The sequence below is a fragment of the Convolutriloba macropyga genome, unplaced genomic scaffold, assembly GCF_964194025.1.
Source record: "Convolutriloba macropyga unplaced genomic scaffold, txConMacr16.3 SCAFFOLD_641, whole genome shotgun sequence".
NCBI classification, from domain to species: Eukaryota; Metazoa; Xenacoelomorpha; order Acoela; family Convolutidae; genus Convolutriloba; species Convolutriloba macropyga.
In genome coordinates this window covers 20,121-43,616 of record NW_027453069.1, presented here as the reverse complement: position 1 = coordinate 43,616, position 23,496 = coordinate 20,121, and the positions used below count along the sequence as shown (strand labels likewise).

General features: G+C 55.1%; 3 protein-coding genes across 3 annotated transcripts; 1 reads left to right on the top strand and 2 right to left on the bottom strand.

Annotated features, from left to right (window-relative positions):
• Window positions 1-247: 247 nt before the first annotated feature.
• LOC142358024 (uncharacterized) lies at window positions 248-2,939 on the bottom strand. Its single transcript, XM_075409497.1, has 8 exons — window positions 2,820-2,939; window positions 2,423-2,640; window positions 2,027-2,176; window positions 1,682-1,789; window positions 1,263-1,377; window positions 955-999; window positions 654-733; window positions 248-519 (listed from the first exon to the last, which is right to left on the bottom strand). Exons 2-8 carry the CDS (start codon window positions 2,513-2,515, stop codon window positions 484-486), a joined length of 627 nt encoding a protein of 208 aa, XP_075265612.1. The 5' UTR covers window positions 2,516-2,640; window positions 2,820-2,939; the 3' UTR covers window positions 248-483.
• LOC142358028 (uncharacterized) lies at window positions 2,656-5,592 on the top strand. The gene is made up of 6 exons (XM_075409501.1): window positions 2,656-2,667; window positions 4,009-4,219; window positions 4,279-4,392; window positions 4,850-5,019; window positions 5,252-5,308; window positions 5,456-5,592. Exons 1-6 carry the CDS (start codon window positions 2,656-2,658, stop codon window positions 5,528-5,530), a joined length of 639 nt encoding a protein of 212 aa, XP_075265616.1. The 3' UTR covers window positions 5,531-5,592.
• Window positions 5,593-5,990: 398 nt separating this feature from the next.
• LOC142358022 (uncharacterized) lies at window positions 5,991-9,971 on the bottom strand. Its single transcript, XM_075409494.1, has 12 exons — window positions 9,716-9,971; window positions 9,433-9,492; window positions 9,145-9,288; window positions 8,873-9,001; window positions 8,599-8,748; window positions 8,233-8,508; window positions 8,005-8,129; window positions 7,701-7,890; window positions 7,377-7,592; window positions 7,098-7,286; window positions 6,910-6,982; window positions 5,991-6,791 (listed from the first exon to the last, which is right to left on the bottom strand). Exons 1-12 carry the CDS (start codon window positions 9,809-9,811, stop codon window positions 6,058-6,060), a joined length of 2,382 nt encoding a protein of 793 aa, XP_075265609.1. The 5' UTR covers window positions 9,812-9,971; the 3' UTR covers window positions 5,991-6,057.
• Between the last annotated feature and the right edge of the window lie 13,525 nt (window positions 9,972-23,496).

The following is a 23,496-nucleotide window of genomic DNA, read 5'->3' as shown; positions in this document are numbered from 1 at the left end:
CTCCTGACTGTTTTAATATGTGCAGTGTCGGTTACATGTAAGGCTCTGGGGTGAACTGTTTTCATACACATACGTCAGTTACATGTAGGGCAGAAGAGGCAGAGAGGAGCAAACCGTCTGCCGCCCCGTCAGGTGAGTGAGTGTGTGTGTGTGGGGGGGGGGGGGGGGGGGGTTGAGAGCTGTAAAGACTGCAGCGTTGTGCATGCAGACGTTGTAGGAATTGTCTAGCCCCCCCCTGGGATGTGTCCCGGTTCTTGCCATTTTGAGTGCAACCCCTAACCTGTCTAGCCGGCTGTTTCATGCTGTTGCAAGCAGGATCAGCAGCAGCGCAGGGCACAAGGGAATGTAATCGGCATATGTGCTCTTGACGCCACAAATCCGACTGTTGCTGGGAGGGATTCGGAGGAGAGGTAGGTACCGAGCATGGCGAGGAAGGTGATGATGTCGTCGGCTCCATCAGCATCGCTTGGTGTTGGCCCGGTGTCACTCCAGCTGCTCCATGTCATCTGTGAAGCCGTTCTGCACAGCAATCCATCCCAGCGAAGCCGTGGCAAACCAAAGCAAACAGTGAATGTTTCGAGGGCTCAGTGAGTCGGAATAAGCAAAGTGGCGGAACAAGTTTGGCCTCGCGGCCTTCACAAAATCGTCCGTACCTCGTGAAAGAAGTTGTCCACTTGATCCTCCATCCCACTGAACTTCTTCTTTGTCCAATCACGCAGCATGTCGATGTTATCTGTGGCAACGGACAATCTTACAGACACAATAGCTGGCAGGCGAGAGCATGCAACCGACGCCCGAGCCGACATTCAAGTCCTCTCCCACACGGTGTGTCAGCACGACTGTAGCTGCGGAAGCCAGGAACGGACTCCCCCCTGACCAGAGCCTGAGCAATCCCGACAACCCCAAATCCATGCCCACTGCACTGCCGCAATAGGGTGGGCGTTGGACGCTTACCTAGCCAACGGTTGGCGGAATCACGGGCTGTTGGGATGGCATCGCCTGGGGGCGCACAGTGCAATGGTGTGTACGGTAAGGCAAGGGAAGTGCGCTGGAAGGACTGCTTGCCATCGACAGTGCCGCAACAGTCAGAGGGAAGGGAAGTGCGGGGGGAGGCATGCAGGAATAACAATGCCCAGATTCAGCAGCAGCGCACCACCGATGTTACGGTACAGAATTGGCAGTTGGCATAGAGACAGACACGTTGTGTTCCAAGACTTTGCCGGGTCTATGTGTCAGGGACTGCGCGGTTGAGTGAGACGCACCCAGCTCTTGGAACAAAACATGGTCCGAACTCTGTAGGCTGTGCAGTTGCCGCTGCAGGTCCTGTTCTTGGGCTTTCAGCTGACTGAATTCCTCCATCCGCTTGCTAATGTCCCCCTGAGAGCAGCGCCTCGGGTCAGATTTCTAAGCGGAAGAACACTCAAATCGTTGTTCTTCAGAGGAGATTGTGCTGCGCGTGTCATCCCCTCTGAGTCATCCCCTCTTGTGCCATCGACCGTTCTTTCAGGGGCAACCAAGTGCGGGTCCCAGTTTCTTCTCTCCAGACAACTCGCTCATATACGGATCACAACCGGTCATGTGTGCGGCAGCGACGGCGCAAAAGAAAAAACAATGGGGCGACCGCTTTGACCATTTGCGGCGAGGCGAGAATGGGTTTGCCACGGATGTAACAAAGACGCACATTGTTGGCTCGTTCTGCCCGGACTTTGTCAAGCTCGTTGGACAAAAGCTCCAGGGCTTTCTCCGACGAATCGAGCTGCGATTTGGCGGCACGGTGCTCCTTCTCCAGCTGCGCATTGAAGACAAAAGGGTCAGGGAGCGCTGAGGCACAGCACTTTGGAGGCTATCTTTTGCGTCCGCCACTCCCCGTGTCGTCCTGCTTGTTTCGCAGGCGTTGTACAGACCTTCAATCTCACCAACTGACGGCTGGCCACAAGCACCGCCGCCACCGGGCCCTGGACGGCAATCCCGGGCGGCCCTGTGCTAGTCAGGCACCCACGCGTACCGCAACTGTGCCTCGTCTTACCTTCACAGAGGCTTCAGACGGAAACGCCCAGAAGAAGTTGCTGGTGCCAATCTTTTCCTGGTGCAACACGTCCATGTCCACCAGCTCTTGCACCACGTCTTTGACGCTTTGAAATGTCACGCCCTTCTTCACTGCAAGCTTCTCAATTTCCTGGGCAGGGCCGGCGCATCCAGAGGACCTCAAGCACAGGATTGCTGTGACCTAACTGTTCAGCCTCGGCACAGGCTCTTTCGAAAATTTTCAAGCTTCATGATGCAAGCGAGCCTTGCTGGCTGGCAGGTTTGGGCCTCAACTCTATGTGCACGGCTTCTGATCCCGCCAAGATCGCGGGGCGGCATGCAGGCAGTGAAGGCCGGTTCAGTGACGGAGGAAGAGTGCATAGCAGTGCTGTCGAACCTTCAAGAGGAAAACATCACTGGATTCGTAGAAAATTTCCATGACCTTCTCCTTCTTGTCTTCCAGCGACAAACCCCGCTTCTTCCCGGTCATGCTGGCACAAGATTGGTCGGCGGTTCAGACGGCAAAAGATTGGTCGTCCACAGGGCCGCGCCCTCGCCGATCCTGCAGGCTGCCGGCTATATTCTCCTCTCCGAAAGCACTTGGCTGGGAGCAGCCTGGAGGCAAGGGACATGAGCGATCAGGTATGCAGTTCTGGCTGGCTGCCCTTTCGGTCAGGCCGTCAATGCCAGTGCTAGAATGTGAGCACTTGCCCACACTGTGTCAGAAGCCCACAAATCAGAAGAAGTGTACATTGTTTACATGAAACGCGTGAAGGTATCCCTACCGTGCCCACCTGCCACCTGCAGCCTAGAAAGCCATCATTGGGCACGCCTTGTTGTCTCCCCTATGCTGCTGACCTGAACTAATACCAGGGCATGTCAATTCAGCTTTCATGCATCTGACCAGTATCATCCCAGGCTGGTTGTGTGCGTTTCAAGTCGCACTCCACTAGCTCAGCACACGCCAAGTTCCAAACCTGGCCCACAAATTTGAACGTTTCAGACAGGATATCGATCGATTTGAAAATTATAATTGACACTCTAACTAAATTTCTCTCAAATTCTACTCGTACACGTACCCTACTGACGTCCACGTACTGCAATCGAAATTAACCGAGTACGAAAATTTTGTATACAGGCATCGACCCACCTTCTCCCCGGGCCGGGGGTGAAAAAAAAAACATGCATGTACAGACAGCTACAGTAGGTACCTAGAGGTGACGAGGTAATTACACGGGAAAGGGGCAGCCTCACAGCTAGGATACTATGTGGGCACCCGAGAACCTAGGTAGGGTACCTGCCATATGTACTGGTACCACAGCACAAATGCGCATGATGCACGAATTATATGCAGATACTAAAACACCCTATCAACGTATGGGTAGGTGCCCCGTACCCTACCGGCCTTCCTACTTGTACGAGTACTGGTATAAGCTACGTCCGTAGTACACGCCAGGAACTCGTACGAGTACGGATGTAGGTACTAGGTACCCTACCAGTCCATATCTGCGGTGGACCCATCCGGCCATGCATGCAGGTCCACGAGGGCTGCTTAGTACTTTGTACAATACTTTAGTTTCTTTTGCACCCCGGGGCCCGGGAGGACTACGAGTACCTAAAATTGTAGAGCTGGAAAAAAGCCCTTCTACCAAAAGGAGAATCCTTACTTACCTACTTAGGCCTTAACCCCAGCACTCTCTCTAGAGAGGGTATCTCCTTGTAGTATATTGAAGTGGGGGTGCCGGCGTCAAGCTCGGACTTGAAAGTTGAAAGTCCTTCCACCCCCCTGGGAGTTCCTTCAACAGCAACGTGCACAGGTGCATGTGTGAAATTGATATCTAGAGCTTTCCCTCCCTCCCGCTCTCACTGGCCGGCCCCTCCGTCGCTAGGGCTCAGCAGGCAGGAGATCAGCAATCAGAAAGGCAACGACATGGCTTCCATCTCGGCGCTACAGGCAGGCAGCAAGTCTTTGCCTCATTGTAGACGGATGTTCGGACAAAGGGCAGGCAAAGAACTGAGAAGCAAGATGATGACAGGTATTCTCCGACCTTGTACCGCGTTCCGGCACTGGCCTGCTGCATGGTTGATCATGGCTGCCCAGATCACAACAGTCTGCCTCCCTCGAGTGACTGGACGCCTGGTTTTGATGGCACGCTACGTCTTCTTTGCTCTGCCAATCACCCGGCTGTGACTGGTCTGCGAGAGCGCGCCTGCGCACCTGCGCCGTGCTGACACATTTCCTCGAATTGGCAGCGACGGTGATCTGCAGCAGCAGCTCCAAGAATCTGGCACGTGCTGTTCGGCCGGTGCCTATCAAGGTGTTGACGATCACAAAGAAGAACAGCAAAGGAGCCTCGCTGATGGCAGGTGTGCTGGCACTCTGATCAACCGCCTGGGCCAAGCGGGGATCAGCTGGGGATGCCGATGTCACTCGTTTTGTACCCTATGCGTCTGTTTGCGCACGTCGCATCTCCTCAGTTTCATACCCACTGCACAGCTTTTGTGTTTGCGAGCAACGCAGTTATGCCGCCTCCCTTGCATTTCTCCGACACACAGTACAAACGCTGTCTCCCCCTTTTTTTTGCGGGGTGACAACGTGTGCAACGCTTTTCTTCATGGCAGACGAGTACGCTTCCAAGATCCAGAACTATTGCAAGTTTGAGCACGTCCAAATTCGGCCAAATCCAAAGAATTCAAGCGATCCAAACATCCAAAAGACCACCGAGGGTGACGGCCCCCACCCCCGTTGATCCCCATGGCTAGACTGCGGTCCTTCCACCTGTACGTACAGGCAGTGATGCATAGGCTTGGGGCTTCCGTGCAGGGGAGCGCGTCCTCAGACTCCTCACGCCTGATGACTATGTGGTTGTGCTGGACGAGAGGGGCAAGGACCTTACGTCGGAAGGCATGGCAACGCTGCTGGCAGACGCAGGAGACCGTGGACTCAACAGAATAGTCTTCTGTATTGGGGGACCGTACGGGCACAGTCAGGAGGTGAATCCTGAGCGCCACCGCTCCTTGTGGCTGTGTGTCACCCCACCAAATGTCTCCTCAATGCCACCTCCTGGCTCACGTGACATCCAGACATGAGCTGTCATCTTCTTGGCTCGCGATGGGTTGGGAGTCTCCTTGAAGCGCCGGCCGACAATGCAGTGTCACTCTCGTATTGCACGGAGAACTGAGCTCACGATATTGACAACCTGTGTGCCTGGGACGCCATCCCCAGGTCCAGCAACGGGGTTCAAAGACGATACGGCTGTCTGCCATGGTGCTCAACCATCAGGTGATATGTCTCGAGGCTCCTTTGAGATCCAGTTGGTGTGGTGCTCATGCTTATCTCGTAGCGAGTTCCGCTGCGAGTGCCTTGACTCTGTTGCACTGGGAAGGCATCCCTTGAAGCGTATTTTTGCTTGTTCTGGTGGACCGTTAGGTGGCACACGTTGTGCTGCTGGAGCAAATTTACAGAGGCTGGACGATTCTCCGCGGGGAGCCGTACCACCACTGAATCTTCTCTCGCCGCGAGGAGACACCTGAGAGCCTCCGAACGCCGGCCTGATTCTCCACCGCAGCAGGTTCCCAAGGGTGTGAGGCTGCAGTCCAACAGCAGCAATTCGCTGGTCACGCCTACCATTGTTTTCTGTTCCTATAATGTTCACGATTTTCGGTTGAGACGATCGCAGGGTGCATATTTAATCATAAGGGGCCTCCCATTGTGCCCATCTTTCAGATCGCCAAAGTTGAAAGCCGTGAACAGACGAGTCACACCCCATGTGGTTTCTGCTGTTCTGCTGGGGTGAACGCTTCCTGCATAGAGTGTACTTATTGTCAACTGCAGACATTCCCTTCAACTGAGCAATTCGCACAGCGCCAAGTTGAGCTGCGTCAGACGGTGAATGAAGACTGCGGAGATGCCCGGGATTATGGGCCCCAAAACTGACAATCCCTATGACAGGCGCACGTCCCAAGTATTGTACTGTACAGAATTTACAGTGGCACCCTAGCGCCTGCTTGGCACACCCAATGCAGCAGCAGCTACTTGGTCGAGCAGGTCCATCGCCTCCTGGCGTCTGAGAATGCACGCATGATCTTTCCAGATTTACGGCCTTGCGTATTGCTTGGTGGTGCGGATGGAGTCTGGTCAGTGTCAGGGAAATGAGACGCATCCTCTGCGGATCGATCCGGATCGCGGCTCCCATGCCGGCTTGCTGGGCCTCGGCTAGGCTTCAACATCAATAGGCCATCAGCAGGAACTTGCTGCTTGGCGTTTGAAACTCCAGAGTGAGCGGGGAATCCGTTGCTCGGAGGGCCTTGCAAGCGCATTGGATGCTGCGTGGGCGTGTGCGGAGGGCTCAGTTCCGCAGCCTCAGGAGTGGGGTCAACCTCTTCCACCTCACTGCCCGTTGGGGCCACCTCGAAAGGCGAAGATGTCGGAAACTGGCCTGAAGACGCACTGTGCCACTCCTTTGCCAGTGAAGGAGGCGATGTCTCAGGCCCTCGGGCTCCAACGGCATTCGGTGCCGCCACGTCGACAGACAAGCCGCTGAAATCAGTGGTCACAGCTTCCACTCCTTCAGAGCCGTCATTGGTTTGAAGAAAAGGAGAAATAATGGATTCCTGGCGCGAGGCTTCGCTGACGATCCTCGGATCAGCAGCAACACCTGAAGATTCCGCCTCCTGAGCCAGTGACATCTCAGCCATTGACGTGGGCGAGCCAAGGCCGTCCGTAAACGGGGACACCAGCGGTGTCTGCCTTGCGGTTGGGGCAACTGTTGCACACACAGCAACTGCTGGTCAGGGGCTGTTGCCAGCCGAGGCATCTCAGTTCAGAAAAACAATGCAACATGTGTTTTCGCATGTGCAAGCAAACAAGAGATCGCTTTCCACCTTCTGAATCTGCAAACGGTGATACGATGGAGGGTTGCCTGAACAAACCATACATCTTCGGCAGCTCCTTGTCCTGCGGGACCGCAGTGGGTTGGTATCAGGGAAGCCTTTCGGTGGTGAAAATGACAAGCAAATTCCCATGCTGATCCACCACCGTAGATAATTGGGAAGGCCAGCGATGTTCACACCTGAAATTCGGCTGGCTCCGAAGCGTTGTCGGGGTGTGCAAAGGGCAGCTGCTCGTCGTCAGGCAATGGCGCTCGCCCTTCAGAGGATGCGTTGCTGATCGTTCGGATGGACAAACGGCCGCTCGAATGTGGAGCAGTTCCCACTGATGATTCCCCGTGAGGTGGGCTGAAAAGAGCGCGTGGCGACTCCTAATGGACCATCACCACAACGTCTGAGCCATTCTATGCCAGAGCAACGGCAAACCTCAAGGAAGGCATACATACAGTTCGCTGGCATACCTGTTCTTCTGCCACCGGGGGTACAGTCCCTGTGACATGGGCTAGCGAAGCGGAGGAAGAGGACGAGCCGGGCCGGTGATTAAAGTGCTCATCCAGGGCATCAACCATTGCTGAAAACATGGGCCGCTCCCGAGGGTTTGGCCGCATGCACAGCATGCAGAGTTCCACAAGAAAGGGGTCGGCGTCCGGAGATGATGGTCTGGGTAGCATGCGGCCCTGCAGGTGCCAGGGTGTGTCAATCCCAAGCGTGGAACGGCAGCACCATCACAAGCGCATGAATCCACTGATGACCGTTCATGAGGCGCAATACACACGCGTGCTCACCTGAAAGCCAACAGCCCCCACCACTTGCATGGCGTGCATATCTGCCCACGGGGCCTTTCCTGTCAGCACTTCCCACAAAACAACGCCGAAACTGTACACATCTGCAGCTTCGTCATAGCGCTCGCTGCGCAAAACTTCCGGTGCCATCCACTGGGGAGTCCCTCCAGATGAGGCAGCGCTTGACATGAAACTGTTTGTGGGAGCAGGCCAACATGCGTCAAGTGTCAGCCACGATAAAAACAGGACAGGCTCTCAGCGACCGGCATCCATTCCCTCAACTGCAAAGGGCTGTCACAGCACTCACGAGTTGATCCGTATCCTCGACAGCCCAAAGTCACCGAGCTTCACACGCCATGCATTGTCGACCAAAATATTCGCCGACTTCAGATCCAGGTGCAGAATTGGGGGAGACCGGCTGTGAAGGTAAGCCTGGTGCAGACAGCAGCCAGTGAGGAGGAGGAGGATATTATGCATTCCGGATGGAGGCTGCAGGGCATCGCGGCAGCAAACAATACATGAATCCTCCACGTACCATGCCGCGGGCCACACTGAGAGCCACAGATCGTTGGAGCTTGGTTTCCAGAGGGATGTTTCCCCTCTTGGAGATGATGTTGTAAAGGCTACCGCGCTGCATGTACTCTGTGATTATTGCAAGGGAGGGATACATGGTGTATCCCATAAAAAGGAGAAGATTCGGATGTCGAAGCTGCGCCAGCATTCGGACTTCCTGCCGAAACTCTTCATGGTTTGTTTGAGCAAACAGACGTTTCACGGCCACGCGGGTGCCAGCATACTGCCCCAGAAACACCTGCCGACAGAGGCATCGAAGTTTTTGGTAAGCCTGCGAAGAAGAAGCCGGTGCCGAGGCACGCAAAGGCCAGTGGCAATGGAGGCGCACCTCGGCAAAACCCCCAACCGCAAGTCGGCGATTCAATTGTACTTGCGAAGAATCCACAATCCATTGGCAAGGAACCTGCCCGTCTCCAGAGGGGGGCAGAGCAGGCAGATGCCCCTCGCAGTCCTCATGCACAATCTCACTGAGCAACATCTGCAACACAGCTCCCATTCAGAAAACTGTCAATGCGATTCTAGCTGCCGGGCAGAGCAGAACCATGTGGTGCTGCATTGCCGCGTTGGATGGAAAGATAACCCCAGAGGCACGGCTGACTCACCGGTTTGCTTGCGCCCGATAGTCTGGGAGGAGCGGGCCGTTGTATTGGCTGGCGGCACTCCTTGGCCTTCCTCAATTCGTTGGCATCGTAGTATGCCCGGAACTTCTGGGTGACTTGCATGTCAACAGCCTGCGGTCCCAAGCCGAGTCACGGCCTCACTGAGAAACCCATGTTGCCGAGGAGGAGATAAACAAGGCTCATTCAACCAGCTAGTTCTGGTGTCGTGCCCAGCATGAACAACTGCAGGTATGCATTCGAAGTGACAGCCGCACCATCTGGCCACTGGGAGTTTCCCCAACGACGCAACACTCGATTTGAGTATTGCCGGTCCTCATCACTTGCTTCGGCTTCAAAGGAAGTGCCGCGAACGTGTCGGACATTATGTCTCTACTGAGTAAATCTGCATTTTCCGGTGCCTGAGCCAAGCAGTGCATTTCCGTGTGAAAAAGGAGACTTGACAAGGCGGGCATGCACTGGTGTCACAGGCACAGACACGTTTGCAGCTTGCAGCTTCCTGTTGGTGAACAACAACTGAACGGAACCGTTGCAGGGGATCAAACCAGGTCAAGCTGATGGTTGCAGCCCGTAACCAGGGGCTTCTGCTCCGAACAGTCATCTCCCTGTGGAACCACGAGCACAGGGGCCAGGGGCTGTCAATTCAAGTGCCCCAGCTCTAGCGCCTGGCGGATATCAGGGGAGAAGCAACGCGAGTTTCCTCCCAAACACAGAACTTGTCCACCGACCCCTTTCCCAACGGGACTGAGGTTCCGATAGTCTGGTACAAGGATTGACAGCCGTCGCTGCCAGATTTACGCTGGGGTTCGCGGCCAGGCCGCAGCTCACTTTTTCGTCCGAGGTGTTCGAGTCCTGCCAAGCCACCTTCGGGACTATTGCCATGGCCTCCGCCTCACTGGGCTGAGGTTCTGCCTCGGGAGACATCCCAATCTACTCCACACGTCAACCGGTTTGCACGGCCTGTCAGCACTGCTAGTCAGAAAGATTGCCAAGGGACAGTGATTGACATGCATGCGCAAATATCGCTACACCATGAAAATCCACTGCTCCAACTTCCGCTCGTGGGACCGTGCCCGGTGGGCAATGGAAATCGTGGGTTGCATAATATCTTTGCAGGTCAGTTCCGAAAAATATTCTCTGGAAAGCTCAAGCTGCAGTCAGTCAGAGTGCAGACTCCAGAGAGGAATATTGTGAGTAATTGTGACTGCAGCGCCCCGGCCGGGCCGGGCGGGCGGGCGCGGATTGACTGACGCAGGCGGCAGGTTCAAGTAAGCTGTACTGACAGGTAAGCTGTACTCTGAGTCTGCATCTCCTAGGTATCTCCTGCGTACAGTACGAGTACTCTAGGTAGGGGGATACCTACAGACTCCGCACTCCGCAAAGGTCTACTATATTATCGCTAAATATCCGCCACGCCTCCTCATAATATGCATAACATAAATACTTTATTTATACTCGTACCATATATAGCCGACATAATCGTAATCGTACTCGTACGAGTAGCCAGTGAGTACGCGTTGTACGTACAGTACTTAATCGATCGATATACATACTAGAGTCTAGCTACTATCTATCTATCTATTGTAGTGCCTCCTGCGAGTAGACTATCGCTAGCTAGGTACCTCTCTAGGCGGTAGCTAACAACTACTAGACTACCTAGCCAGTATAAAATAATTTATAATAGGGCGGGTACCCTACCACCCGTAACGGATACCTAGCTAGGTAGTACCTGCCTACCTTGTCATAGTGTAGAGTATAAATAAACCCACGTGGCTCGGCTGCGCCTGGCGCCTGGCGGAGCTTGCCTGGTCTTCGAGTCGCATCTCGGCTCGAAAGAGTGGGGCGCAGTGGTCTTTCCACCCACCCGCCGGCCATGTTCTCCCGAGCCGGAGGGCACGATCCGCACGAAAACAAAACTAATTCCCACGTGGTGAATGGTGATCCCTGATCACGTAAGATATTACGAAATAACGTACCAGAGGGTACCTACGTAATCGGGAGTAATTTTAGTAATTCCAAATTCCTATTCCTACGAGTAGACAGTAGTACCTCTAGAGGTTTTCTACCTTCACCTGCCCGGGGGTGTAAAAAAAAAAGTACCTCTAGCTAGTAGAGGTGATAGGTTCATAATACACATACAGGCCAGAACATGCAGCCGCACATGGCTAGAAAAGTAGGTAGTACTCGTACCCTACCAAGGTGGGCCGTACCAGAGGTAGTACTCGTACTGTACTAGCTAGAGACCCTCTAGAGCGACTACGAGTACGAGTACACGGTGGGGGCCGGGGGGGGGAGGGGAACTGGTGCCAGCAGGAGTGCCAAGGGTGTTAGAATCCTGTGTTAATGTGTTACATCATGTGGAAACAACTATATTTATAGGGACGGATTGATCGAGAGAAAGAGAGCATATGCGCGATACTTGGAAAGCTAGCGCTGGGAATCAGACGGAAAGAGAGAAAAAGGGAGTCAGACGGAAAGTATGGGAAACAGGATGACGGAATTCTGAAGCGCGTGTATCTCGTTCTTGGTAGGTACTAGGTACCTGGGTACGGATGATTTGTACCCTTCTGACACCCCCGCTCAGACGTAGCCAGGTACTCGTACGTAGATTTAGCCACTGTAGTCGAACCCGAAGAGATCGTTATGGGGAGAACTGTCCCCCGCTGGGACGGAGCTGATCTGGACGGTAGGGTTATCCTGGACCTTAGGGTTGGGTGTTTGAGCAGTAGGGTAGCGAGCCTTGAAGCGGCGCTCCTCGCGAGCCTTTTTCCATGAGGCAAAAGCGACTGGGTCCTTAGGGTTAGGGCATGCCCACGCCCAGTGGCCGGGCTGATCACAATGAAAACAAGGGCTTGGTGGGGTCTTGGAAGATGGCGCGGCAGTGGTCAGAACGGCCGGAGACCCTGCTGGAGGGTTCGGAGGGGTCTGCTGAGGGTTTGAGTAGGTCTTGGGGAGGTGCTCGTTGTCATAGCCTTGGTTAAGTAGGATCATAGTACGAATTTCATCGATGAAGGGGACGGTGTCCAGATAGTTCGCGCACAATTTTTCTGCAGTACTCGCGTACATGGACGATAATCCTGTAAGGATTAGGACGCTGGCCAAATCATCAGAGACACAGTTTGGGAGAATTGAGTGGCAATTTTCGCGAGCGAGTAGAACGCGATGAATGTAAGAAATCGCGGTCTCTGAAGAATATTGTGGGGAGATACATGTTCGCAGGTGACGTCCAAGACTTAGTAGGATACCACGAGTAAAATGGGTGTGGACCATGCTCCAGGCATCGGCGGCAGGCAGTTTGCTCTCATAAGGTACGAGTAAAAGCAGATCGGCGGCAGGTTGGTAGGGGCTTAGGGCACTCTTGAGTAGTTGGAGGGCTTGGCGTTGAGTAGACATGTTGTGGGCCTTGGTTGGATGTTCATCATGAACGGCTAGTAGGGCCTCGGTGAGGATGGGGTCGTAGCCCGCCATAAAGTTGAACAGTGCTAATTTGGAAAATTCAGGAAAATCAGTCCCCTGGAAAGTAGGAACATCGGCGGGTTTCACCCCCTTCAAACCTTCCGGAGGGTTGTTAGGGTCACAACGGACAAAACCGGTGGGGTACAGAGAACACTTCAGTTTGGTGTAAGTTCGAGAAGAAAGGTTTTCGTCAGTAAGGCGACTGTGGGGCAGGGAGAAAGGTCCTGGGGACACGAGTTTCCCATAGGTTAGTTGTCTTGGTCGTGGCTCGTCGCTTTGCTGTTTAGCGAGCGATTCCAGTTCTTCGATGCGAGCAGTCAGTGATGCCAGAGTTTCTGGAGTCGGAGTGCCAGGGGCGGCCCCGACAGGGCCATGGCCGGCAGCAGGTTTCGGCGGCATGCTCGGCAGAGTCGCGGGCCGTCCCGGTCGGGTTCAGGAATTTCAGAGTACGGAGTTCCGAGGTACCGAGTAGGGTACGTCGTCCAGCAGGCAGTTCGGCAGTAAGAACGTCCAGTAGATCAGATAAGAGTCCAGGTCAGGCCAGGTCGGGTTCAGTTGTCCAGAGTAGATTCTTGTCAGTGAGTTTGTAATTGTCAGGCGGTAGAGTACCAGAAATGAAGGATATCCCAGGATATTACTGCTCCGAAACCATGTTAGAATCCTGTGTTAATGTGTTACATCATGTGGAAACAACTATATTTATAGGGACGGATTGATCGAGAGAAAGAGAGCATATGCGCGATACTTGGAAAGCTAGCGCTGGGAATCAGACGGAAAGAGAGAAAAAGGGAGTCAGACGGAAAGTATGGGAAACAGGATGACGGAATTCTGAAGCGCGTGTATCTCGTTCTTGGTAGGTACTAGGTACCTGGGTACGGATGATTTGTACCCTTCTGACAAGGGGTGAAAAAACCAAAAAAAAAACTGGTAAGTGGTAGTACTCGTACCAGGGGGAGTTGTACGTACTACTATGGCTAGTAAGTACTAGTAAGTAATAAGACTACTAGAGATAATAATTAAAGAATAATGGCCGCTTGCCGTGGACGTACTGTGTGTCAGTGTACGGGTGTAAAAAGAAAGAAATTGTACTGCTCCAACAATGGAGAGAGTCTTGTCTTGTCTCTATGAACTCGATTACTGGAAGCCACGTATCCCAGGTCAGTGTTCCCTGGTTCTCCACAAATTTCTTGAGTGCAGACTTGAGCACTTTGACCATGCGCTCTGCCATCCCGTTCGTAGACGGCCTGCCTGCAGGTATCTCCAACTGGTCGACTCCATGGCGGCGCAGGAGGTCTGAGAACTCTCCGTGGTACTCCTGGCCGTTGTCTGACACTAACTCCACTGGTGCTCCATACCGAGCTAGCACTCGCTCCTGGAACGCACGAGCTGTCTGTGCTGGGTTGAGCTCCGGTATAGCAACCAGCTCGATCCACTTGCTGAAATGCTCCACAATCACCACAACATACTGCATGCCGGTGCTGCTGGGACGAAAAGGGCCTGCTGAGTCGATGCTGAACCGGTAGAACATGCCGAAGATTGGCATTGGCTTCAGACGATCATGCTTGACTGAAAATGTGGACCTGACACGGTCGCACTGTAGGCACTGTTTCAACACAGAAGCAACTTGGGCATGCATGCCCGGCCACCAATAATACCAGGACACCATATGGTAGGTACGGTCCCTGCCAAGATGCCCGATCTTGTGGTGAACCCTCTTGATAATGTCCACTCTCTCCTCAGGTGGTGGCACCTCAAGCTTTAGAGCGCCGTGCTTGCCGATGGTCCTCCAGACCTTGTCTCTGGCATAGCTGTACGCCCTCCACCGTGACTGTAACTTGGTCCACTGCTGGGAAGTCACATCAGTTCTGTTGAGGTCACCTCTGACAAAGTTGATTGCCACTGGTGACTCATAGATGTCACGTGTGCCAGGGTCCTCTGTCAGGGCCAATACATCAGTGCTGCCGGCCACGAAAGCTGCTGCTGCCTGCAAAGCTGCAAAGCGTTGCTGCTGTTGAGTGGGTGCCGGATGCTGAGCTGTGTAGCTGGCCGTGCCGGTGAGTGACCCATCTGTGTCCTCTGTCATGCGCAGGTCCTCTGTGGGCAGGCGGCTGAGAAGGTCTGGTACCACATTGTCCTTGCCGGCGCGATGAACAATCTCAAAATCATACTCGGCGAGCAGCAGGCTCCATCGCGCTAGCTTACCGCGAAGCTTCGCGGTAGTCCGGAGCCACTGCATGGCCTTGCAATCAGTGATCAACTTGAAACGCCTCCCCCACAGGTAGTAGCGGAACCGCTGCACCGCGTAGTGCACTGCACTGACCTCCCCTTCGTAGCTGCAAAATGACTGTTCTGCAGGGCTGTTGGTCCGGGAAGCATACGCGATGGCGTATTCCACACCGTCATCATCCACCTGTGACAGAGTAGCCCCTACACCTGACTTGGACCAGTCAGTGTGTAAGATGAATGGCTTACTCCAATCTGGGTTGCGCATCACCTTCGCGGAGACGAGCAGATCCTTGATCTGTTGGAATGCCTCCTGCTGGTCGGGTCCCCATGTCTGAGAGCTCCATCTGACATCCTTCTTGGTGAGAGCGGTGAGAGGTCCCTTGTACTTGTGGAAAGCTGGGATGAACCTGCAGTAGTAGGTCGCCATCCCCAGGAAAGCTCTCACTTCCGTCTGGCTCTTGGGCGGCGGCAGGCGGTTGATGGCGTCCACCTTGGAGTACATCGGCTCGATGCCTCCTGTACCCACGATGTGGCCCAGAAACTCGATGCGGCGTAGGCCCAGATGACACTTCTTGGCTGCCACCTGGATGCCAGCTTTCCTCAGAGCTGCCATCACTTCGCGCACCCTCTCAATGTGCTCCTGCTCATCATCTCCCGACCAGATGATCACATCATCTGCATATGCGGCTGCATAGGGGATGCCTCTCAGTGCTGAGTCCATCACCCGCTGCCACGCGGCCACACTGTTGGTCTGCCCAAACGGCATACGCGTCCAAGTCATCAACCTGTTGCCAGCATGAAAAGCCATAGACTTCTGGCATTTCTCTGAAACTGACAGCTGATGGAAGGCTTTGAAGGCGTCGCAGGTTGTGATGCGGGTGGCTCCCTCCATCCTGGCCATGATCTCTTCTGCAGTGGGGCAGGGGTACTGGTCCCGCACTGTCTTCTCGTTGAGCCCGCGATAGTCGATGGCGTACCGCAGGTCTGACCATGCTCCAGACTCATCCTTCTTCGGGGCCACCACCACAGGAGCTGCATATGGAGAATTGATCTCCCGCACCAACCCGGCGTCCTCCAACTCCTTCACCCATTCGTCGGCGAAGTCCTGCTCCCGCTTGGCGAGATGGTACTGCCGCTTGAAAACAGGGTTGTCGTCCACCAACTCAAACTCATAGGGATCTGCCTTTACAGGCTTCAGTCCCTTGAGTGTCCAAGCGTATGTGTCGGGGTGTTCGTCCATCATGGCGGCAAACTCTTTTGCCCTGGTGAAGGACTCTGACACCTCCCACTCGTGCTTGATCCCATCCTTCTGGTTGACCAGCTTGCTGGGTACTTTGACTGTAGGTTCGGCCTTGCCAGTGAACTGCTCGTTAGCAAAGTGGGCATAGCAACGGGCCAAAACCTGGTCTGTGGGTGCCGGGTCGTGCTCCTGCTCTGCTGTCGGCAGGTCAGGCACTGGTGCCTGTGTAGCCTGGTTTGCCAGCATAGCCACTCCCGCATTGGTACCCAATCCGTAAGCTGTCACACAAGTGACTGCAACCACACTGAGCCACTGTAAAATGTTCAACAACGGGGCACGGTGATCACAGTGGCTGGCCCTCGGCGCGGTTCCTCCTGGATCACTGTTTCCCAATCGGCGTAGTCGGTTGATGGCAACCTGCCTCCGGGCAGCTGCTGCCTTCCGTTCAACCTCTCTGGCCTTTAACCTGACTGTGTTGAGCCAGTGGCGTCCCGCAACGGTGAGTCCGGCACCGTGTCGGTGTAGCTTGGCTCTTGCTGTCAACTGGCGCTTGGCGGTAGCGTTGAGCCGCTGTAACTTGACGGTGTAGTCGGGGTCTGTCACCGTTGACTCACGGGTTGACTGCTGCAGGGCCTGCACTGCTTTCCGTTGTCCGGTTCCATCCAGGCGCAGGGAGCTAGCTTGCAGTCTGAGCCATGCCTCAAACTCCCTCTGGTGGGCATACGCCACCTGGACTCGGGTAATACAAGAAACCGATGTGGGCGCGCAAATGTTGCCGATTGCTCTGACCATCTGGTCCTCTGTGCGGTCCAGCTCAGGACGCGTGTAGAAGCCAGGTTGAGCCTTCAGCAACCGCTCACGGATGACGGCTGGGCAACGTACGTACTGCCTGGGAACACTGCCCACCACCTCAAGCATGCCAGCCCCTGGCCGTCCCGTCTCTGGGTCCACGCGTTGGGACTGTGTATCCGGACGGCTCACCATCTTGGGGGCTACAATCATGCGTTCCCCTGGCTGGTTCAGGCCACCCATCAAAGTGTGTGGGTTGTCCACTGAGGCGATCTGTGCTGCCAGCTTGCCGCCGGTCATCTCGCGCACCACCTGATCAAAAGTCTCTGTGAGTGGACGATGAAACTGATCCCTGACTGAGTGGTAGTAGTCCTGGGTGAACATGTTGCACCACCACAGGGACGTACGCGCAGTCGGGTCTCCATCTAGGTGAATTTCATGGTTCACCGGCTCACCGAAAACTCTCTTCATCCAATCGTAAGCCTCGTGAACTTCAGGGCTGCTTCGCGCAGTCGGTCGGAAGTCCACATTTTCAATCGTCCATCCAAACTGGGCAGGGGCTGCACTCCAGTCAGCAAATCCTCGGTCCACGGCCAGGATGAACTGGAGGTCCAACAGCCATTCGGCAATCGGGACTATGATCCCTGTGCGGCTGCCTCTCAGACCCAGTTGGTAGCCCAGTGAAGATGTGTCGGTGCACGGAAACTCCACTGCCACATGGTCCACTCGACCACAATACTCCATGACGACAGGGGCTGTGAGACTGGCTGCATCATGGTTGACCACCCGTGCCAGCCTGAAGCAGTCTGATATGGCTGTCTCTGGTAACCCGTCCGGGTACCTGTCGTGTAGCCATTTGAGTTGGCTACGTGCCCGCTGTCTCTCCTTACTGTCCTGGTACCTGATGTCCATGATCTGAACATCCTCCATGTGGACCCCATCTTGCAATCTCTGTGCAAGGGTAGTAAGGTCACCAGCACATACGTGGAGCTCCCTTTGAGCCCCGGACTTGCCTCCATAGCGCCGGAGATCTGCCACAAAGACCTTTTCAGGTGTAGTGTGGGGTAGGGCTGGGATTGCTGCCAACTGCGCGGCTGTCACCTTGCTGCGTAGCGAGTCCAAAGCTGGGCCCTTGGCTTGGCGCTGGTCAGTCCAGGAAGGTATACGGCTTCTGAGCGATGTGCCTGTGTCCTTCGGCTGGCTGTGTGAGCTTTCAGCTCGTGCCAAGTACAAGTGACCACTGAAATCCGAAAAAGAATTGACTGGGTCATAGTGTGAACCCATGCCTTCCCCCCCCCAAACCGGTGACGCAGTAGCGGCGGTCGGTTTGTGCAGGGTCCTGAGGAGTTCAGAAGCTGTGGCTGTCAGCGCTGCGCGCTCGAGCGGGATTTCCCCACACTCGCCGGAGTCAGGGTCCAGCTGATAGAACGCGTGATGGCCGTCGTAGATCTGAAACACTCCCAAGGCTCCCATCAGTGATGTATCGATGATGACATCGGGGAGATCAGGGCTGTCAAGTATGGCGAAGCGGGGCCAGTGCTCGATGACCCGCCCCCAATCTGTGCCTGGGTTAATCGCCACTTCCAAGCCTGGCCCTCTTAACTGTTGGCATTCTGCAGTGCCGTGTATCCCGGTCATGCGGAACGCTGCCAACATAGTCCGGATGTGAGGAGGCAGGCGGTCAACGAACGACTTGTTCAAGCTGGCCACGTCAGCCCCACCATCAAGAAGGCCGGCCTTTACTGGAAGCCCACAGATCTCAATGGTAGTGAGATCCATGCGAATGTTGCTGCACCCAGGGCGGCGGTACACCGGCTGCTTGCCAGTGTGAGCCCGCCAGCGTTGCCGGCGTGCCTGCCACTCGGTAGGGGTCAGCTGCTTACGCGCTTCCACTGGACAGAGCGTGCGCTTGAAGCATGCTGGCTGTCCTTGTGCCAAAGTGTGGCCCAGCTGTGTCATGCTGGCCACTGTCGTGGGGCCCTGCGTACGGGCTGCGGCCCCTTCCTCGTCCACAGACATGTGTTCCATCAATGGCGGCGGTGCCAGTGGTGGGGCTCCTGGTGGTGATGACGGGGGTAACTGGGGCAACTGGCGGGTCGGCTCGACAGGTGGCTGACCGCCTCTTGCTGCCTCCTCCAGGGTCATCACATCTGGCAGCTCCCACGGGAACTCAACACTCTCTGGTAGCGTAACACTGAAAACAGACTGGACTGCAGCTCGATAGATCGAGGAGAAATCTTGGAGCAGGTCATACAACTGTAGCTTTGCGGCTGCAAAGAAGTGTGTTGCACAACCCTGCAGAGCTGCATCCCACGCAACTGAGTATGGATCACGGCTGTCCAGCACTCCAAGCAAGGCCTGGTTCCGGGCTTGGTTCCAGAGCCTGCGTGTGTGCTCATCCGTGTTTGTCACCACACTCACATCCAAATTTCTGAATCGGGCGTTCTGGAGGGCTGCCTTCAGAGCATGGTAGATCTGCTCCCGGCGTAGCTGTCGGGATTCTCTGTTAGGTGCCCGATCAGTTCCAGTTGTCCCATGTGTAGCAGGAGCAGCATCCGGCTGCATGCCTGCTGGCTCAAATCCCACAGGTCGGTGATCCAACATGGACCGTTGCTGGTCCCAGCCAGGAACTTCCATCCTTCGGCCGGGATCCCTCTGATTGCCTCTCGGCAACACCCTGGGCCGGCCCCGGGGGCGCGGTCTCTCCGCAGGGACTTCCTGAGGTACTTGCTGTTGGGCGGGCTGCTGTGCCGTGTCAGATGACTCGGGCTGGGGCGGGGGCTCGGTGCCCGCCTCGTTTGCAGCTGTCTTCCGCCACTTCATCCCCTTCACTCCGTACTGGGACTGGCCGCTAGCGTCCGCCAGCGCTGATCCCAACTGGAACATAGCAGAGGCCAGGGGCGGTGGGTTGGCCACCTGATCATAGCCCTGCATATGTGTCACGGTGCCAGCATCACTGCTGTCACCGCCCATCTCAAACTCTTCCATGTCTGGCCAATGAACATGGCGATCAGACTTGGACTCTCTGGCCACACTCGTGGAACCGCTGTCTGGCTGTTGCAACGCTTGCAGCTGCTCGGTCATCTTGACCAGCTGCTGTTGCAGACTCTCGACGCTGGGTTTCAGGGCGCTGCGTAGTGGCGCTTTGCTGTCAGAAGCAGATGCCTTAGCAGTCTTACCGCCTTTTGAATGAGCCGCGAGGTACCTCTCTCTGCGCGCCTTCTCAACAGGCCGCAAAGTCAGACGTTGCTGGAGAGCCATGGAGAGCTGTTTGGGGCACTCGCAGTACCCGTGGCCCTTCTCTCCACAGTTCCAGCACTCCAGGTTTGGAATGCCGGGCGATCTCTGCATCATCGCCAGACACTTCGACACCTCCGAAACCAACTTGGAGACCTGATCCGAAGACTCGTCTCCTCCAACCTTGCCCTTGCCCTTGGTGTTGGGGGCTGGCTCGCCGCCCGCTGCCACGTTCGTGGTAGCCTCGTCGTCCTTCTTGGCTCTGGGGCAATGGCTGGGGTTGTGATACTTTGCGCGCGAAGCCTGAGCCGTGCACGACTTACACAGGGGCAAAAACACCTTCCCGTTGCGGGTGTAGATGCCTCGTTGCCCGTTCAGAGTAGTCTCGGCCTTAGCCTTGCCATCACTGGCTGGCTTGGTCTTTGGCGGGGCTACATCTGTACTCGGAAGACTCCCATCGGCACTGGCTGGTAGGCCCAAACCAATGCTGAGCAACACCGGATCCACAGTTGTACCATGGAGGGTCTGGGATCGGTTAGCCAACTCGCGGAAGGCCAGCTCCATGTTCATGGTAGTCTTCTCCTCTGTCTCAACCTTCTTCCTGATGGGTTCCAGCTGGTCTGTCTCACTGTACAGAACCGCACCCAACTCCTCCATGGTGTCCCGAATTTTCTTGGTCCCCAGGTTGCTTGTGTTCAACCAGGGATGAACCAGTTTCAGGAAAAACTGTAAGTTGAGCTCTGTCCACTGTACTGAAGCACTGATCCGCTCTGCAACACTGCGGTAGCGGTCTTCAAAAGTACTGGGGTTCACGGCCAGCCCGTCCCGTACCATCTCCTCCAGAGCTACCTTCATGATCGGCTTGGGTGTCAACTCCCCGAGCTCATGTATGAGCATCCTGTACTCATGAGCTGTAGCCTGGTTGTAACGCCACGTCGCCAGTTCTTCATTTGTGATGTCCGGCATGGTGTTTGGCCGAATGTCATCCACAATCAGGCTTTGCAGATGAAGCTCCTGGGTCAAACTGGCTTTACGTGCCGCGTACATTATCTGGGTGTCACTCTTGTCCAGATACTGATGAAGGTAGTCGTACTCCTCGTGGGGTTGGAGTCTGCGAGACTTGCGTCGGGACATGGGCACCAGAACGTTGGGCGTGAAGTTCTCATAGAACCACTCGGTGAACGGTGTACGTTGCGGGTTCTGATACCGCGCACATACTGGGAGATTTTGATTTGTCCCGCCGAAGGTCTTGAGATCACCCTCCTGGGCACGGACGGCGGTGTCGTGAAAGGCATCAACAATGGTGCCTGCTGACCGGCGCGGTGCCTCTCCAGGTGTGTTGGAAGAAGCCGCGTCCTCTGCAAAATCAACAGCTCGTGACGCCTCCGATCTACTGCCTGCCCTGGTAGTGACTGGCATGGTGATGGCCCTGATAAGAGTCCGGGGTGTCAGCGGTGGTGACTCCTCGCCGGGGCTCTCAATGGCTTCTGGTCGGTGGACTGGGTGACTGTGGTGTGGGTCCGCTTACAGCTTGGCTGTCCAGGACTGATCTGGTCCGGTGGGATGTGGTGACCTTGGGGTGGCGCAGGTGGATCGACCGGTGGCGCAGCCGCAGGAAACAGAAATGCTGACAGGTGTAGAAACGCTGACCAGGACAGTGACCGGTCCGCCCCCCAATACCACTAGCCCCGCACACTCCACAACCCAGGGGTGCTGTTCACCCCACGGAGACCCGTCGGCCTGATGCCCTCGGGCGAGTTGTGAGCAGGGACCCGACTGTTGAGTGGTTATGTTTTGGGTTGCGCGCTGTATGTCCCCAGGCGCTCCACCTGGCTGCCCCCGAGAACGGGAGGCAATCCCCGCCCCCGGAAGCAAGTCCCAGGACGTCCACGAATGCTCGTGCTGATGCGGTGCTGTGCAGTGCGGATGCAATCTGCTGTCTGGGAACTGTGCGGTGGCGGGTTTGGACTGCTTTGCTCTGTCAGCGGCTGACCAAAGTCCAACTGCTGACCAAACTGGGCTGAAAATACTGCTATAAAACTGTTGCTGTGAGCTGGGGAAACTCTGGTCGTCCTAGGGCCGGCGAGCTGTATCCACGCTGGGTGTGCCTAGCTGGGGCTGTGCGGCTGTATAGCTGTGTAGCTGTGTAGCTGCGCTGTAGCTGTGTAGCTGTGTAGCTGCGCTGTAACTGTGTAGCTGTGTAGCTGCGCTGTAGCTGTGTAGCTGTGTAGCCTCGCCTCTGCAGCTGTGGGGCTGTCCCTGTGGCTGTCTCGTAGCTGCCCGTTGGGGAGAGTGTGCAAGCTCCCACCTAGCTCGTATGGTCTTCAGCTTGAAGTCTTCGACAGACGGCCAGCTGGATAGCCTGGTGTCTGCGGCAGTGTACCACTTATCCCGTGATACTGCCTTGCAACAGACAGGTTGCTGGTCCAAACCGGAACACCCCCAGAGGCAGCACCCTCAAACGGCACTGCAACCGGTGAATGCCCGTAACTAACTGAACGGCAGGGCACCCTCAACGGCACCACTAACCGTCCCGAAAGCTTTATGGATGTCAGCGCACTGTCTGTCACTTCTTCTCGCTGCTCCAGGACCAAGATAAGTCAATGCACTGGTGTCTTGGCCCTCTCCAAAGGAGTCCCGAGAAGTCCACGTCGGTCCCGCAAATCCACGGGCTCCCGCAAAGTCCACGGTTTCTAAGTCCCTAACTAGTGAACTGGCACTCGCGGCCACAGGTCACCAGCTGCTCAACTGAGAAAAGGTCGAACTGGCACTTTTGCCACTAAACCCTTATGAACCTTTGTTGTGATCGATGTTTTCAAGTAAAGTGAGGTGATCTAATCGTTCCAAAGGGTCTAGAAACGTTCGAATCGTACGAAAAAGAGTGACTTTGTTGTTCAAACTCCAGGTTGAAGTTCGCTTCTAGTGAATCTGCTCAGGTTTTGCAATGCCTATCACCTGACACCCAACAATGATCAAATTAGGGTCGGCGATGGACGGAATCGCGATCTAAAACGATAGTCGACAACGAAATGTTAAGCTGCACACTTGGTGCGAGCCTAGGGGCTGGTCGAACGCGAAAACTGCGGTTTCTGGGGGTCCGCTGGCGCGGAAAGCCGCGGAATGGCTTTCGGTTGCTGCACGGGTCCGAAAACAGCACGGAAAGTACGAAAATAGTACGAAAACAACAGAAAAGTTACACGGAAACTGGTCGTACGTACTGACTGTACGTAACGGTTTACGAGTACCTGAAAAAAGACGTACGGTAGAGATTCGAGTCGAGCGATCACAACAAAGCGAGTGTCCGCTCTGTGTGACGCCACTAAGTAAGGATCAAAACAAGGATAAGGAAACATGAAAACAGTAGTACTGCTGCCCTGTCAAGTGGTACGTAGTACGACATGACAGCTCGACAGCCTAAAATTAGATATGCGTACGTACGCTGGCGTACGCCTACGCCATGACACGCTACTATTATTTATTATTTTAATTAAATAATAATAATAATAATAATAATAATAATAATAATAACTTATTATTAATATAATATGCCTCCAATTGGCAATTTCCAACACAACAATTCGTCGAGTTTTTGGCGTAGCTACGAGATGAAATGAAATGAGATGAAATGAAATCGAGGGTGTGGTCTGGTGTTGTCCAGCAA

Coding starts and splice junctions, on each gene's coding strand:
- LOC142358024 (XM_075409497.1), bottom strand. CDS start 2,515: ATGACCGGGAAGAAGCGGGGTTTGTCGCTGGAAGACAAGAAGGAGAAG. Junction 1,000..1,262: donor TGTTTTGTTCCAAGAGCTGG/GTGCGTCTCACT, acceptor GTGCGCCCCCAG/GCGATGCCATCCCAACAGCC. Junction 520..653: donor TGGACAACTTCTTTCACGAG/GTACGGACGATT, acceptor ATTGCTGTGCAG/AACGGCTTCACAGATGACAT.
- LOC142358028 (XM_075409501.1), top strand. Junction 4,220..4,278: donor CAATCACCCGGCTGTGACTG/GTCTGCGAGAGC, acceptor TCGAATTGGCAG/CGACGGTGATCTGCAGCAGC. Junction 5,309..5,455: donor CCATGGTGCTCAACCATCAG/GTGATATGTCTC, acceptor GTGGACCGTTAG/GTGGCACACGTTGTGCTGCT.
- LOC142358022 (XM_075409494.1), bottom strand. CDS start 9,811: ATGTCTCCCGAGGCAGAACCTCAGCCCAGTGAGGCGGAGGCCATGGCA. Junction 9,002..9,144: donor AAACTCCCAGTGGCCAGATG/GTGCGGCTGTCA, acceptor TTGGGACCGCAG/GCTGTTGACATGCAAGTCAC. Junction 7,593..7,700: donor TGGGGGCTGTTGGCTTTCAG/GTGAGCACGCGT, acceptor TGGCACCTGCAG/GGCCGCATGCTACCCAGACC.